The sequence below is a fragment of the Aquila chrysaetos genome, chromosome 16, assembly GCF_900496995.4.
Source record: "Aquila chrysaetos chrysaetos chromosome 16, bAquChr1.4, whole genome shotgun sequence".
Lineage (NCBI taxonomy): Eukaryota > Metazoa > Chordata > Aves > Accipitriformes > Accipitridae > Aquila > Aquila chrysaetos.
This window is the reverse complement of record NC_044019.1, coordinates 9,456,511-9,470,769: the sequence shown is the minus strand read 5'-3', so window position 1 is coordinate 9,470,769 and position 14,259 is coordinate 9,456,511. Positions and strand designations below refer to the sequence as shown.

The 14,259-nt window shown below is 44.1% G+C and overlaps 1 protein-coding gene across 5 annotated transcripts in view; it reads right to left on the bottom strand.

The window, feature by feature from the left end:
- Positions 1-12,570, bottom strand: part of KMT5B (lysine methyltransferase 5B) — a 31,823-nt gene extending 19,253 nt beyond the window's left edge. For 2 of the 5 annotated variants that reach the window (XM_030039115.2, XM_030039117.2), the window contains exons 1-3: positions 12,380-12,541; positions 3,992-4,234; positions 2,992-3,139 (exon numbers count right to left, since the gene is read on the bottom strand). In XM_030039115.2, the coding sequence (XP_029894975.1) occupies positions 2,992-3,139; positions 3,992-4,151 (308 nt within the window). In that variant the 5' untranslated portion in view covers positions 4,152-4,234; positions 12,380-12,541. Of the gene's footprint in view, positions 1-2,991; positions 3,140-3,991; positions 4,238-12,379 lie in introns of those variants that run through there. The other 3 variants (XM_030039118.2, XM_030039119.2, XM_030039116.2) reach the window with 2 other exon arrangements.
- Between the last annotated feature and the right edge of the window lie 1,689 nt (positions 12,571-14,259).

Genomic DNA, 14,259 nt, shown 5'->3' with positions numbered 1-14,259 from the left:
ACACACACACACAAAAAGAGAAAAGGTCTGATATAACAGGATTTGTACAAGAAGCAACAAAACCTCTCAGAACAGCTATACTTGACAAGATTATACTTCTAAAACATGGATTATTTTTTTTATTAACTGCTAACCTCCTATTTTGTCAAGATAAGATCTACCAATTTGATGAAAGAATGACCACATGGCCTGTAAAGAGGGCCAGAAGCTCTGAAAACAACCTGCTTTCTCTTGGAAATCCAAGAGGATGAAAAAAAGTTACTTTTGGGTAAAGCCACTGAAGACATTTCCAGAGCTACATTTTATGCTGTCCATCAAATCACTGGTGACAAGAAGATATTTCAGAGGAACACTGGACAAACTCATTGAGTGATCTAATTGTAATCTTTTGAGAACTAGTCTTCAGCTCTTTCAGACATTACTGACTTGACTGACAGCTTACAGAGCTAATAGCTCAATTCCCAAGATGGAGGGCATTCAGGAATTCCAGGACTTTATTTTTATGGCCCCCGGAAAAAACAAAGAAAAATAACAATCACATTCTTGTCACTACTCTACCATAAGATGACTAACTCAGTATAAAGAAGATGGAAAACAAAGACATTCCAACAATAATCTAGATATTTTACTAGAACGTTATGAGGGTTTTTTTCCTCTAATCAATATACTCTGGGCAAAACAATGTCTTTACAAACTCTTCAACTAAAGGAACGAATGAAGTACAGAAAATGCTTATATAGAAGACACTTATACATACAAAAATACAGACCTGGCTTCCAGAGGTAAGGTAAAGTACAACTTCAATAAGTGGTCATCAACTTACACTGGGCTGCTAGTTGCAAAAATACAAACCTCTTATGTGTTTCCAACAGCAAAGCAGAATGCTGGCACAGTCACTTCCACAGTACATCTTCAAACAAATCACAGCAAGGGAACAGGAAATACTTGCTTGCCATCATAAATGGCTGTTTTATTTTAAGCACACCTCAATACACAAACTATGTAACTAATATGACTTCATCACACTGAAGAAGAAGCCCAAATGTAAGCTGCAAATCTTAATTTCTACTACAATCATCTACTTGGGTACTGGCATGTGGTATTTTGAAAATGGTCTATTCTTTTTGTATTTGCTTTCCCCCCTGCCTTCCCTCAAAGCCATACAACAACAATACATCTCAGGAGCTCTAGAAAGACAGCTTGCTAGATGGAAGGAAGATGATCTAAGCATCACAGCTACAGTAACAAGCAGATGTCATCACTGTACCAAAAAGATAAACAAGAACTACGCTGATGCCTTCATTTTAATTCACTGCAACAATAGAAACTCTCTCAATAGGACATTATGAAAGAGGCAAGAAGATGTGTTTCTGTTAGAAGTTGTAAGCCTCACCTAAGTATTTCCCATAGTGCTCCAAGATTATTAACTATTGTCCTTGAAGACTGCCTGTAACTGTTTTCCAAGTCTGAGAAAGGAAGAAATACATGATGATAGCCTTTGTGTAGTCTTTTGATTCAAATTAGTAATCAAAAAAGTATTTTAGGTGTTGAAAACATATCAGCAGAAAACAACATTTATGAATGTAGCTTCTCCAACTATTAAACAATGAATACATCATTTCCTTAGCAAAAAGCATAAGAATTAACTACCCGTGCATAAGCTGTAGACTACCATTTGTGTAACAAAACAAGTCAGTCTTTCGAGCATATATATTTAGCTCGATTAACTGCTGGAAATACAAAGACACTCCAAACTGAACTGTAAGAGTATCTACCTAGACACTGTTTTGGGCACAATGTGCTATTGTAACCAATAGCATGGAGGGAACAGGAAGAACTCAAGCATTCCTCTTAAAGATGGATGTTGCACTCTCCAGCAAAAAAGAAAAATCTCTCTGGAGTCTTTACAGTTATTAGGACCACATTGCTGCAATTTCCTGTGCAACTAATGCTGTCAGGTTACACCAGCAACCATTTATGTTACGTGACAACACCAATTAATCTAGCAGTCATTTTTGAAGCTATCAGCTTGTTACATACATACAAAAATCTACTTAACTGATACTCTGGTTATGCCACCATGCTGCACAGGTAAACTGTTCTTCTTTAAAAATAGCCACAGCAACAGTTTGAAGGGTTGAGCAGCCTGTTTCCCATGATGTGCTGCCTGGAAACCCCAGCTCTTATTATTGTACAATAATAAGCACATGATTCCTGTCCTTAGAAACTTATCATTTATATATAGCTTCTTCATTACGCTAGCAATGCAGACCTTGTATGCAAACAAAAGCTTAATAGAGATCTATAGAATATACTTATAATCAGTGGTACATCTGTAAAACAGGAAGAAGCATGCAACAACTAAACCCTAAGACCACACTGAATTTAGACCAGAAATATTCAGACAGGTCCATAATGGTGCAAAAGTATGTACAATTCTGGTAAGCAAGCTCCCAGCATGCACATTAATTTATCTTATACATACAGACATGTTTGAGTAGCATTCCTTCAGCATGGGTCTGCAAGAACTTAAGATCAAGTGGCACCAACACTGAAGTGCTCAGGAACTATATCTTTCTTGTGATATTATAAGAGTAAGGGAGGGGGGGCAACAAAACCAAAAAAGCACCCAGGCACATGAAATAAACAGAAAAGTCCCCAAACACTAGCTTCTGTATTTGAAATATTTCAAATGACTAATGCTTTAAAACTTATGATTAATTAACTGTTTAAGCTAAGAAACAGTGTCTATTAACAACCTGTTCTACAGCATAAACACACGAGCACTAGTAGACCTATAATAGCATTACAAACGCACGCTGTCTCAGAGCTCTGAGGTCCAGTCTCACATGCAATACCATTTTAAAGGCAGAAGCTACTCACAAATTGCCATTTTTTCAGACTTTCGTAAACATGCAAGAAACTCCACAGTTTTGCACTGATTACATCAACTAAGATCAATTCTTTTCTAGAAAAATAAAGACAAGTTACCTAGTATTCATTTTGTGTGTCTGAAAACCTAAATAGGGATCAAGAACCAAACTAGTTGCTAGGTCATCGTTTTCACACAGTTCCTTGGCAGACATTCCAGAGGAAGGCACGTAACGACTTTGACCCTCAAATCCTGAAGCACCACTACCTGCAAATAAGAAAGCATAAATTAGACATCATTTAAGGAATGTTATAAAGCCCAGCTACACTCAGGGACAGACAGCCACAGGTCAGAGACAAAAAATATAGAACAAATAAGGAAGATGATAAAATATCTGAAGAAGCAGGGGCACAGTTAATTTTTCACTCTTGCTTTTGTTCATTTATGTAGCAGCCAATGGAGAAAGTATTTTAGAACATATTTTATGGGTGTCTCTAATTAATTTTGGTTTCCTTCTCTCTTCCCCTTCCCCAACTACAAGCATCTTTCCAGACTACACCGCTCAGTCACACTTGTCTCTAAAATTTCTGACCTATAAACATGATGAAGCCATGAAAATTTCAAACCCAATTTTCCCAAAATCTGAATAGATGACTTACTCTGAATTTGTATTTAGTCCTTCATCCCAGACCAATAGCAAAAATAAAAATCCATGTTCCTTAAAACCGATTCATAATGACTATTGATATATGTGACTGCATTCAAAACTGGGTTTACTTCTACATGTGCATTCACTACAAGTTGGGCTCGTAATTCAAATTATACATTATCCACTTCCAATCACTCTAGTTCTCCTTAGTGCCAATCATGTATTTTATACTTATACCAGTTCAAAATTAATTTACATCCAGTTATTCTCACTTAACTTTTAAACTGATCTGAAGAGATCTATATTCCTGGAGTTAACACATCCAACAAATACAAACATAATTAATACTTCCAATGATAGCTACATGCTGAATGCAGACCTCCTTCACGAATTACGACAAGACAGAAGCCTGACTTGCAAATTGATAGAAGAATCACATACTGCACTAAGCTGTATAAACATGTACATACATCTGCTTGATCTTCTCTCAACTCCATTTTTGCCTGCCTTCGGATTCTCCTTTCCTGCATGCTGCAATTTGGTCTGATTCTGCGCATGGTCATTAGACGACTTGTTTCCACTTCTCCTGCCATTCACCACCATGTTCTTGGATTCTCCCAGCCACTTCATTCCCACAGACAGTCTGACTCAGTTGCATTTAGTCACTTTTCAAAAGGCTTGGAGAAGTGGATGAATAATTTCAGTTCCAATTCCTACTGGAAGCAAAACATAAACATGATTAGAACTTACTGGGAAACTGTTTCCAAGACACAGATTTTAACAAAAAGAAAAAACCAAAACAACCCAACAATAACAAAAAAACACCACCGGGGAGGGGTGGAAGGGAGGAAAGATGGTGATCTGCATTTGCATTAGGAAGAAAGAAAAGCAGTTCATTAGCACTAGTACAGGGAACTATTGCAAATGCAGATATCCACAGGTGAAGTATTGTCCTACAACTTACAACCACATCTGGAAGCAAAGGTCGAATTCTGAAGCTAATAAATTGCTAAGGACAACTCAATTTTAAGAGCTGGACTATACACACACATATAAATCTATGTACTTATATAGGCATACATACATACGGGTAAATACACACACACAGCTATGTGACTCCAAAAATGGAGTATTTTCAAATACACACCCAATTAAGATTATATTTCCTAATAAATAAAATTTGTAACCTGTTTGGAACTCTACAGTAAAGAATGACGTTATACAAACATCCTCCAAGAACTAAGGATGAACACAGTTAAAAAAACAACAAAAAAAACCCCAACCAGAAAACTGACAAAATTTTTGGAATGAGGGTGGGGGAAAATGTTAAAACTTCATTTAAAAATCAGAGTTCAAAAACCCCTCAGAGATGATCTAGAGAACCCAGGCTACTATGTTTACTGTTCCATGTAACACAAACACAGTCACAACACACCTGGCTCAATGGGCCAGTAGTAAGTGGGGTCACAAGTAGAGCTGAAATTTTATAGTACATAAATGGCCAGCAAAGCACATGCTAGTTTTTACCTGCAGTCTCAATGCCTTTTGCATAAATAATTATAAGAAAGCTACTAATGCTTTTGTACACAGTTGCATCTCACTCTGTATAACTTGCAGGAAAAAAAAAATCCAACATTGATTTACACAATTATTTTACAATTGCATTTATGCATTAGTAATTCATTTACTTGGTTTTATTTCATCCTCCTCCCTACTGCTTCCTCATAAAGAAACAATAAATTGTGCCTTTTACTGTAATTTAAAAAAAAAGCATTAAGGCTCTGTTCACAGCAGATAACAGGCACCACTTAGCAGACACTTCAATCTGGTGGCAGAAATTTGCAACAAACTAACAGATGTTTTGAAATAGTGTCTTTTATAGAAACTGTTTTTAATCAGTTGAGTAGCAAAATACTGGATTTCTGTTAGACACCTATGTGATCCAGCTACTTAAAGCTACAGAAACATTTATAGCCAGATGATTAGTAACTAAATTACTTACAAAGATTCAGAAGATTGATGTATTAAGTCACTTGTCTCTACTGTTTCTCTTAACAGATGTATTGTCTCAAACATCTTACTAGAACTATCATCCAGAAATCTACAGGTTTTAGGACCTTTTACAAATTGTCACAGAAGGGTAGTAAGGTTAATCGACAAAGTGTAACAGAATCATACTGGGGAAAAGCTGGATGAACTACTGCCTCAATATAAAGAAAAAGAATTCAGATAATTTCTTCCTTCTTTGAAGGAGTTTTCTTGCTGCCAGTGATAGAAGGGCTTGGCTTTGACCTCAAGATTAAAAAAAAAGTTTAAATGTCTATTTTAGGGGACCAGCAAGCTTTAACGTAGCTCTTTAACAGAGTTGGAACCAAAGTTTGACTACCAGAATGCAAAAGTTGCTGTGCATACTGACAAAATTCTTTAGGAAGTTACCAGATACAGCCTTCAGAAAACAAACCAGAGACTTAAAATTTACTAGGGAAAACCCTATTCATTGCATTTAGCTATACGTAGAACCAGACATTTTTACATAGTACCTCCAAAAAACCCCTTGGAAATCTTGCAGCTAAACCTGTATTAGACAACACTAGGCTTTTTTTTTCTTTCTTTCTTCATAGAGCTTGCCTGATAGCATACATTTAAAAAGGAGAAAGAAAAAAAAACAGAACAACCAAACCAAAACCCAAACCCCAAAATTTTCTTGTTAAGCATCCCACCTGAACTTCTTTCAGAAGACAGCTACCCTGTGAAGATCTGCACTGAGTTAACACGAAAACACATAATGACAGACTCATTCTTAAACTTCCCTCTTTCTGCTTCTCAAACAATTCATTTTACAGCTCTATATACTCTAATTAAACCCCATTCCCCATTTTTGTAACAGTGGTAATAAAGAGTATTAAAACAGAAACTACATTAAAGATTTCGACTACATTCAGTCTCCGTCTCTTTGCAAACCAGGACTGAACTATACTCTGTGGTGTGCTACAGTTCAAGAGCAGTAAAGGTAAATGAAGTCTACCATGAAGTCCAATTGTAGATGAATACTGGTATGCAACAATCTGGAGAAAAACCATTCAATACGGTAGTGTTTCTGACAACTAACAGGTATGGTCGCTACATTTTCAGCTGGATAAAGGTGTACTCCACACAAAGAAGGTAACTGATCTTTCTTAAGTCCAGTTTGGGAAGGTGAGTACTATCTGTGCTAACACCCTTCTGCCTAACAAATACAGTAATGACAAGGAAAGAAAGATAGCAAAGGTAAGAAGGAATGTGGCCACAGAAGAATACTCAAGCCATACTAAGCATTAGGAAAAACACTTGGTTTTGTTGCAAAATATATTGATACAGATGACAACAGAAGTCCTCCCCAAGCAAAACTGAAAGTAATTTAGTGAAGCCTAGCAAACATTCTTGTGAAAAATCATTATTTATTTGAGCCTAGCAGCCTAATGAGGAAGAAAACCTTTGTCTCCATCTACTGCTGTCTTTTATTTTCTAACACCAGCCAAATTACAAACTTGAAGACTGCATGAGTGCTTCTTCAGCCTCTATTCCCTCACCCAATACACAAACACTGCTTTCAAGAGACGGTTTCAAAAGCTAGAGCCAACAGACAGGATTCCTCTCCCAGTGAATATCACAGCTCCTAATGCCAACAGATAACCTAAAAGGGAGCAAGAGATGCCCCTCTCATCACCACCATGTGATTTGCTTTCAGTACTTTCTACATCAGATTCATGCTGACAAGTCCTTTAGGAACGGAGGGAGAAAAGGAGGAGATGAACACCATCTTCCTATTCAAGAAAAACCTGGAATATACTTACACCTCCACATACTTAAAAATTCCTGCTAAAGGGCTCTGCCATCAAATAATATAACACCATGCATGGATCCCTTATGACTTTGGGTTTATCTATACTGTTAAGTTTACCAGCACAATTACAGCTTCGAAGGGACCTTTTTTATTTCAATGTAAATGTCCACATTGCTGTTTTAACCCTTTATTAATTATACCACTACTCTTCATAATTATACTGTCTTTTATAATTCTATTATGGTAGTTTTACAGACACTTTTCCTAAAATGTCAAAATATAGCTCAATTGCATTCAGCACCTCTCATTGAGAAATTTAGCATTTCATTGCAACGGTACTCTCAAAACCTAAACCTCAAGTTTCATTTACCTGGTTCTAAATTTATTAAACCTATTAAACACACTTTCTGAGCATTATTTCCATTTCAGTAACATTTGGAAGCAACTGAAGCATAAACATGATTAATGCTATCATAGCGTGAGATACTCGCAAAGCCAGATTTATCCAGAAGTGTTTACCAAACTGATTAAACAGTACCATTCAGATTTATATCACATATGAAAAGCCTTAGTCCTTTTATACTGAGAAGTGTAGTAAATCCCTATGAACTTGAGTAAAGAAATTCTATGGCTGTTGGATCTCAAAAGCTGTCTGCACCTCCCAGGTTTTGGGCTCTCATCTGTGAAATCTATCAATTCAGAAAAAGCTTGTTGTGATGGGGAAAAAAAAGCTGCACAAAACCAAATCAATAAAACCCTAAACCATACAAACACAAACATCAGTAACCCTAAGAAATTCAAGTATCATTTATTTTAGTCTTCTGTAACACAGTTTTGGCATATAAATGTATACTGCTTAAAGCACAGGGACAGCTTCTAAACAGAGGCAGTGGATTTTGTACATCCCTCTCCAGGACACAGGCAAAGGCACTAGTATCAGGAGGTTTCCTAGCAGGCAGGGTCATACTCCCCTTTCCTATTGCCTCCAGTACACAGGCAGCCAAAGGACCTTCTAAAATACAATTTTTTTTTTTTTTTTTTAAATTAACTCAAGCATCTAAACCAGTTTTGGGATTTTTTTTTTTTTCCTTTTTAAATTAACTATAGCTGCAAAAAGTCTTCCTCAACAAGACAGTGGCCTAAAGCAAATACAGGACACAAAACCAAAACACAAGACCACAGCCTCAGCTTTTCCGGACAAATCAATGGCATTAAAAGAAAATATGTATGTTTCATTACTGATAGCTCTAAAAAAAAGCAATAGACCTTTTAATTTGGGAAGCAGACCAAAACTATGCAACCAGTTTTTCTATAAGATCACCAGGCTGTAAACGATTTCACTACAGCCACCCCATCTGCGTAACAAGAAAATCCCACCCACTCCTAAAAAGTGTTCAAGCTTCTAAGAATACAAAAGACTCTGAGCAAAATCAAAGCTGAATTAAAACTTGCACAGCTTTAAGGGGTTATTCAAAACAGCGTCAAACCTTATTTTGGCTACTGTTTTTGACAGCTCAGACAAGTACCATTAAGCCAGAGAGGAAAGGGAGGCACAGAATGCTTCTGGCTCACAGAAGGTATGAAGCCAATGCAGCGTCACTTTAAACAGGAACCTGATGTTCTATGTTACACTACAAATTATTAGTGATGATACTAAAACACAGCAAAACCAGCTATGGAAGAGAGGTCTGTGCAACCACAGAAGGTGACAAAAAAAGAAGGTATTTGGGAGTTTACTTTCCCTTAATCTCTGTAGTCAAAGCTCTATCTTAAAGAAAGGTCAAGCAGTCCCACAGGACTTCAAAGATTCTGGAGTTGAGGCTGCAATTCCTCAACAGGATAAAAGTAGGAAGGGCTACTTCAGTCCCACCCCTGCAGATGCTTATTTCAGCCACCTGATTTCACATCCACTTTTGACTTTCTTTGCCCCAGGATGAACTGGTTCAGTAAATTAAACCACCAGGAAAAAGAAAAGAAAAAAAAAAAACCAAAACAAAAACACCCAACAAAAACCCCTGGTTTTTGAGTGTTTCTTTTCAGCTAGTTAGCTCTCAGAACAAGCTCAGTGCAGAATTGGACATGGATTAATAGAGGCACATGGGAGAATGTAAGACTGTGTCAAAACTAACTCACGTCAGTTCAAACTTTTGCAGAACTGCAGCCCCAGGATGCAGGTTTGTGAGAGCACACATGGATCCAAACCTGACCCAAACCCAGGCTTCAATGCCCCACCAATAGCTCGGTCTGTACTTTCCCACTTTCTCTTGTGCCAGTTCTTTTGCAGCCACGTGATTTTTGTGTGTCAGTTTGGATACTAATCCAAGCACAATGCAGGCACAGAAGCAATAGCGTACCAGTACAAATGAGTGGCAGAGAGGCAATGCACATACAGAAGTGCTTCAGCAGCTCCTGCCCCTTCTCCTCTTCCCTAACCGCCCCCCGCCCTCTTCCTCCACCTGGTGCCCCCTCAGGGTGAGGCTGAATAACTGGCTGAGCAAAGCACCCTAAAGGCTGCGTGATCTCCCAACTCACTGCAGCAACACCAGTGTTCAGCAGACTTTCACAGAGACAATCCAAAAGCTCACTGCTTCTGGGAGAGGGATAACCTCCTTCCTCCCCCTTATCAATTCACACAAACATTTCCACCAATTCTGGAGCTCAGTGGACCTCTCCATAACTCAATTTAACATCATTAATCCAAGAGGGGGGAGAGCAGGTAATTTTCTGCTGGTTTAATGTGCTGAGCAGACTCAGCAAAGGATCCAGCGGGCACTAGAGCAAGCGAGGATGCAGTACTGGAGGAGCAGCGGCAGGACCACTGAAAGGGGAAGAGGTGTCAGCTGTTTTAACAGGTTAGCTATGAGACTTACACAGGTTCAACTGAACCTAGCAGTTCAGGCCAGTCCCACCATGGCTGGCACAAACAGCACTACAGTTCAATGAAGACTTCAAACCAGCCTAACCCCAAAAGCAGCCCTGCTGCTCCCTCGCCTGCTTATGCCCACTTACATGCCATCCTCCCTCTGTGCCAGCAAAGCAAGTGCAGAGCCAAGTGGTGACTGAATCAGGGGAGTCACCAGAAAAGTCTGAACCTTGCTAGCTTGAACCATGGTGCAAGAGGACATTACAGGAGGGTGGGGGGACAAGGTCAGGGAAGTGGTCAGGAGCACTTAAGCTGGGACTGCTCCCAAATGCTTTGCATTCTCAAACCACAGCTCTGGATTCACTGTTTAGCACAGAAGTATCATACCTTACACTTACTATGTTAATTTGGGCAACTGTCTGTTGTATTAAAGCACAATGCTGTTTGAAGTGAAAAGAATACTGGGAATTGTAGTCCTGCAGTAGGATAGCGCTAACAAAGCAAAACAAGTATTCTAGAGCCCTGTTCAGTCCTGTTACTGAGTATACAAGGACACATCATCCCTCTTATTCATTTAATATGCAATGCACTAAGTAATTACTTTAAAGAAATCTTATTCTCCAGTTTGCGAACTCAAATGGGTATAAAGCAGAGATGTTTGTACATGTCTGTCTGGCTCTAATAACAAAATAGCACAACAAACAAACAAACAAATCCCATTTTTCAATCAAGTAAGTTTTGACTTCCTCACAGTGTTACTTGCAAGGAAAAAGGCTTAAAGAATTCAAGACAAAAGTTAATTTTTAATTAAAATGGAAGAGGATGCATCCATAGCTATAGTGACCAGATCATGGAAACAGGGCATGACTTGGCTCTCTGTGAACTTACTCTATAGTACACTTTAACCTCATTGATTAAAACCTCCCACTATGTATTTATAGTTACACTATTAAACACTCCGATCAGATTGCCATCTCATACGTGTCACCCTGCACTGAATTCAACCCACCAGAAAACTACACCAAGTTATATACTTATGATTCTCAAGCTGCCTGTGATACAACTCAACAAAACACCATGTACTTTCTCTCTCACCCCCCATCTTTACTTTTTCGGAGAGTAATGTGTTGAAGATAATTTGACTTTAAACTTTCAGATACAGATGCCGGACAAAGGTGTGCTTTACCCCTTCCTTAAAAGCATACATCCCCCAATGAAAATACACAAAAAACCCGCAGGATGTCAGGCGTTTCGATCTAACGAAGGCAGCAAGCTCCGAGGCCGGAGCGGTCACTCAAAACAGACCTTAATAAAAACCAATCAGTAGGAACACGGCTTAAAACTCCTATGACGGCTCATACAGAGGAAAGCCGTGCCGCCGGGACCACTAACCATTTAGCACCAGGAGTGCCACGAACTGCCAGGTAGCTAACAGCTTCCTCCCCCAGCTCCCCACACGCCTCCCTAGGCTGAAGCTACCCGCACAAAACCCAGCGAACGAACCGAGGGGGAAGCGGGCGGCGGAAGGCAGCAGAGCGGAGCGGAGCCGGGCCGGGCGGCACCGCCCCCCCAGCCGCCTGCTGCCCCCTAGGGCTCGCCTCCCGCCGGCGGCGCCGCCGCCGCCAACCCCCGGCCCCGCCGCGGCCCCCCACCTCCCCCGGCCCCCCGCGGCGGCGGGGAGGCGGCACCGCCTGCAGACGCCCCTCTCTCCGAGCGGCCGCGGGTCCGTCGTCCCCATCGTCCTCCCACCCCACATCGACCGCCATATGGAGCGCGGGGTCCGTCTGTCAGGGCCGCCGAAAGCCGCCCTCGCCCTGCCCGAGGCGGCGGGGGACGCCGCCGGCCCCGCACGCTGTCCCCTCGGCTGGCCCGCGGCGGGGGGCGGCCCCGGGGCTGGGGGGGGGGGGGGGGCAGGACACCGGGCACGGCGCTTCCTCACACCCCCTCCCTGCCGCGCCGCGCTCTCCACCCCACGGAGCGGGCCCCCTCCAAGTTCTGCACACCCCCCCCCAGCTGAGCGGCACAGCCCCCTCACAGCCCCAGGCGCCCCCGCCTCACCGCCCGCTGACAGGCTGCCCCTGGCGCCTCCCACGCGTGGGGGCACCCTGCTCACAGGGCCCACGGGAGCCGCGACACCCCCCTCGACCCCCCCCAATTCACACACACACTCACCTCCCGGCTGCCCTCCGCGCTGGGTCCCTCGCCGCCGCCGGCGCTGCCCCAGCCGCCACTGGGGGAAAATGAATCATCAAAGGGAAGGGGGCGAGGGGGAAAAAAGGGGAGGGGGAGAAGCGAAGACTGAGCGAGGGAGGGGCGCAGAGGGGAGGAAAACTAAGGAGGTGGGGGAAAAAGCAGCGATAGTGATAAAAAAATAATTCCGAGTGGGGGGAGGAAAAAAAATGGCGGATTAAAATCCAAGATGGCGGCGCCGAGGGGCGAGCGGTGTAGGGGGGAGGTGACAGCGAACGCTTCCTAGAGATCCCTCCGCCGAGCCCCACGAGAAAGAGTCCCCCGGGCTCCCTCGCAGAGACCCCGCGGGGCGGCGGCGAAGACAGGCCGCCGTCGCCGCCGCTTCCTCCTCCTTTTCCTTCTTCTCTGCGGGGAGCCCTCTGTCCGACGGCCTGCCGAGCCAGGCGGGCCGCTGCGCCGGCCACCGCGCTCCGAAGTTTCTTCTTCTTTCTGCCGGCGAAGCCCGTGACCTCCTCGCCCCGTCCGGGGAGACGCCGCCTGCCCCTGCGCTGCCGGCGGCGGAGGGACACCGCACACAGGCGCGGCCTTACGCCCGCCGCCGCGGAAGGATACACCACTCGCAAAGAAACGCAACCCGCCCCCCCGCCCCGCAACCTGCGCCGCTCCCCGCCTCCTCCCCGCGCTGGCGCTTCACCCCGGTCGGCGCAGAGGCAGGCCGCCAGCCCGCGAGGCCCCGCGCCTCGCCCGCGGAGGAGGTACAGCGTTAGCCGCAGTTCCCATCAGGGCGCAGCGCGGCGCTGCGCCGCGGCGGAGGGATCTCGCTGAGGGAAAACAAGGTCCGGGCTACCCCGCGGATCGGGCCGCCCGGCCGTGTGTGGGGAGAAGAAGTCCCGGCCGCCTCACGCGGCGGAGGGATGCCTCCGCCCGGAGCTGCCCTTTAAATGCGGGGGACTCCCCGCCGCGGGGGCGAGCGGCCGGCGGCTGTCCTTACCCCGCCCCGCAGCGGCTCGGCGGAGGCGTTAGGTGCCCCTTCCCCCTGGCGTCTGTGAGGGGACAGCCCACCCTGCCCCGCCTGAGGGAGCAGGGACCGCAGCTTCAGCGCCTCAGGGAGCTCCCGGGCTCCGGCACCTGCTTCCCCCGCCGCTGCCTGACAGGCATTTAAAAATGGCCCCCGCGGCCTGGAGGGGCTGGGACGGCGCCTCCTTCCCCGGGCCGCCGAGCGGGGCAGCCCCGCGGCGGGGGAGAGGGGCCGCGCCCCCCCCCCCCCCCCCCCCCCACGCGTGTTGGTGGCCGGGCGTGGGCGCTCGGCCCCGGAGGCGGCGTGCCGTTCGGGCCGCAGCTCCGTGGGCCGACCGCCGCAGCAGAGCCCCCGCGAAACAAAAGGTGGCTCCGCTGCTGCGGGACCCGGCAGAGGTGGTGGGGGGTGGGGGTGGTACCTATCGCTCGCAGCAGAAGCGGGCCGAGTTATGTGCGTTTGTGGAAAAAAAAACTTGCTAACGCGCTAACTGCCGAACCTTTCTACGTTGGAAAACTCGAAAGCAAACGTTTTTCTGCTCAAAGTTCAGAAGTTCTATTATGTACTTAGTATTTTGTGTTGCCCTTCATGTTTCTTGTCATATGGCATGCTGGTTACGGTATGGACTGTTCTCAAATACAAGTTTTATTTTTATAAGTTTACTAGAAGCTTTTAGGTTATTTGCATTCATTTTAAGGTAACCATAAACGTTTGTGGAAGAGGGAAAGACTTGCCACGATTTGCCACGTAACACCTTTCCTCTCAGCAGCCACTCACCACAAATACCAACTCCTCAGTTTTATTCATAGTAGGATGCTGAAGTTTTTTAATAAAATACAATTTTGCA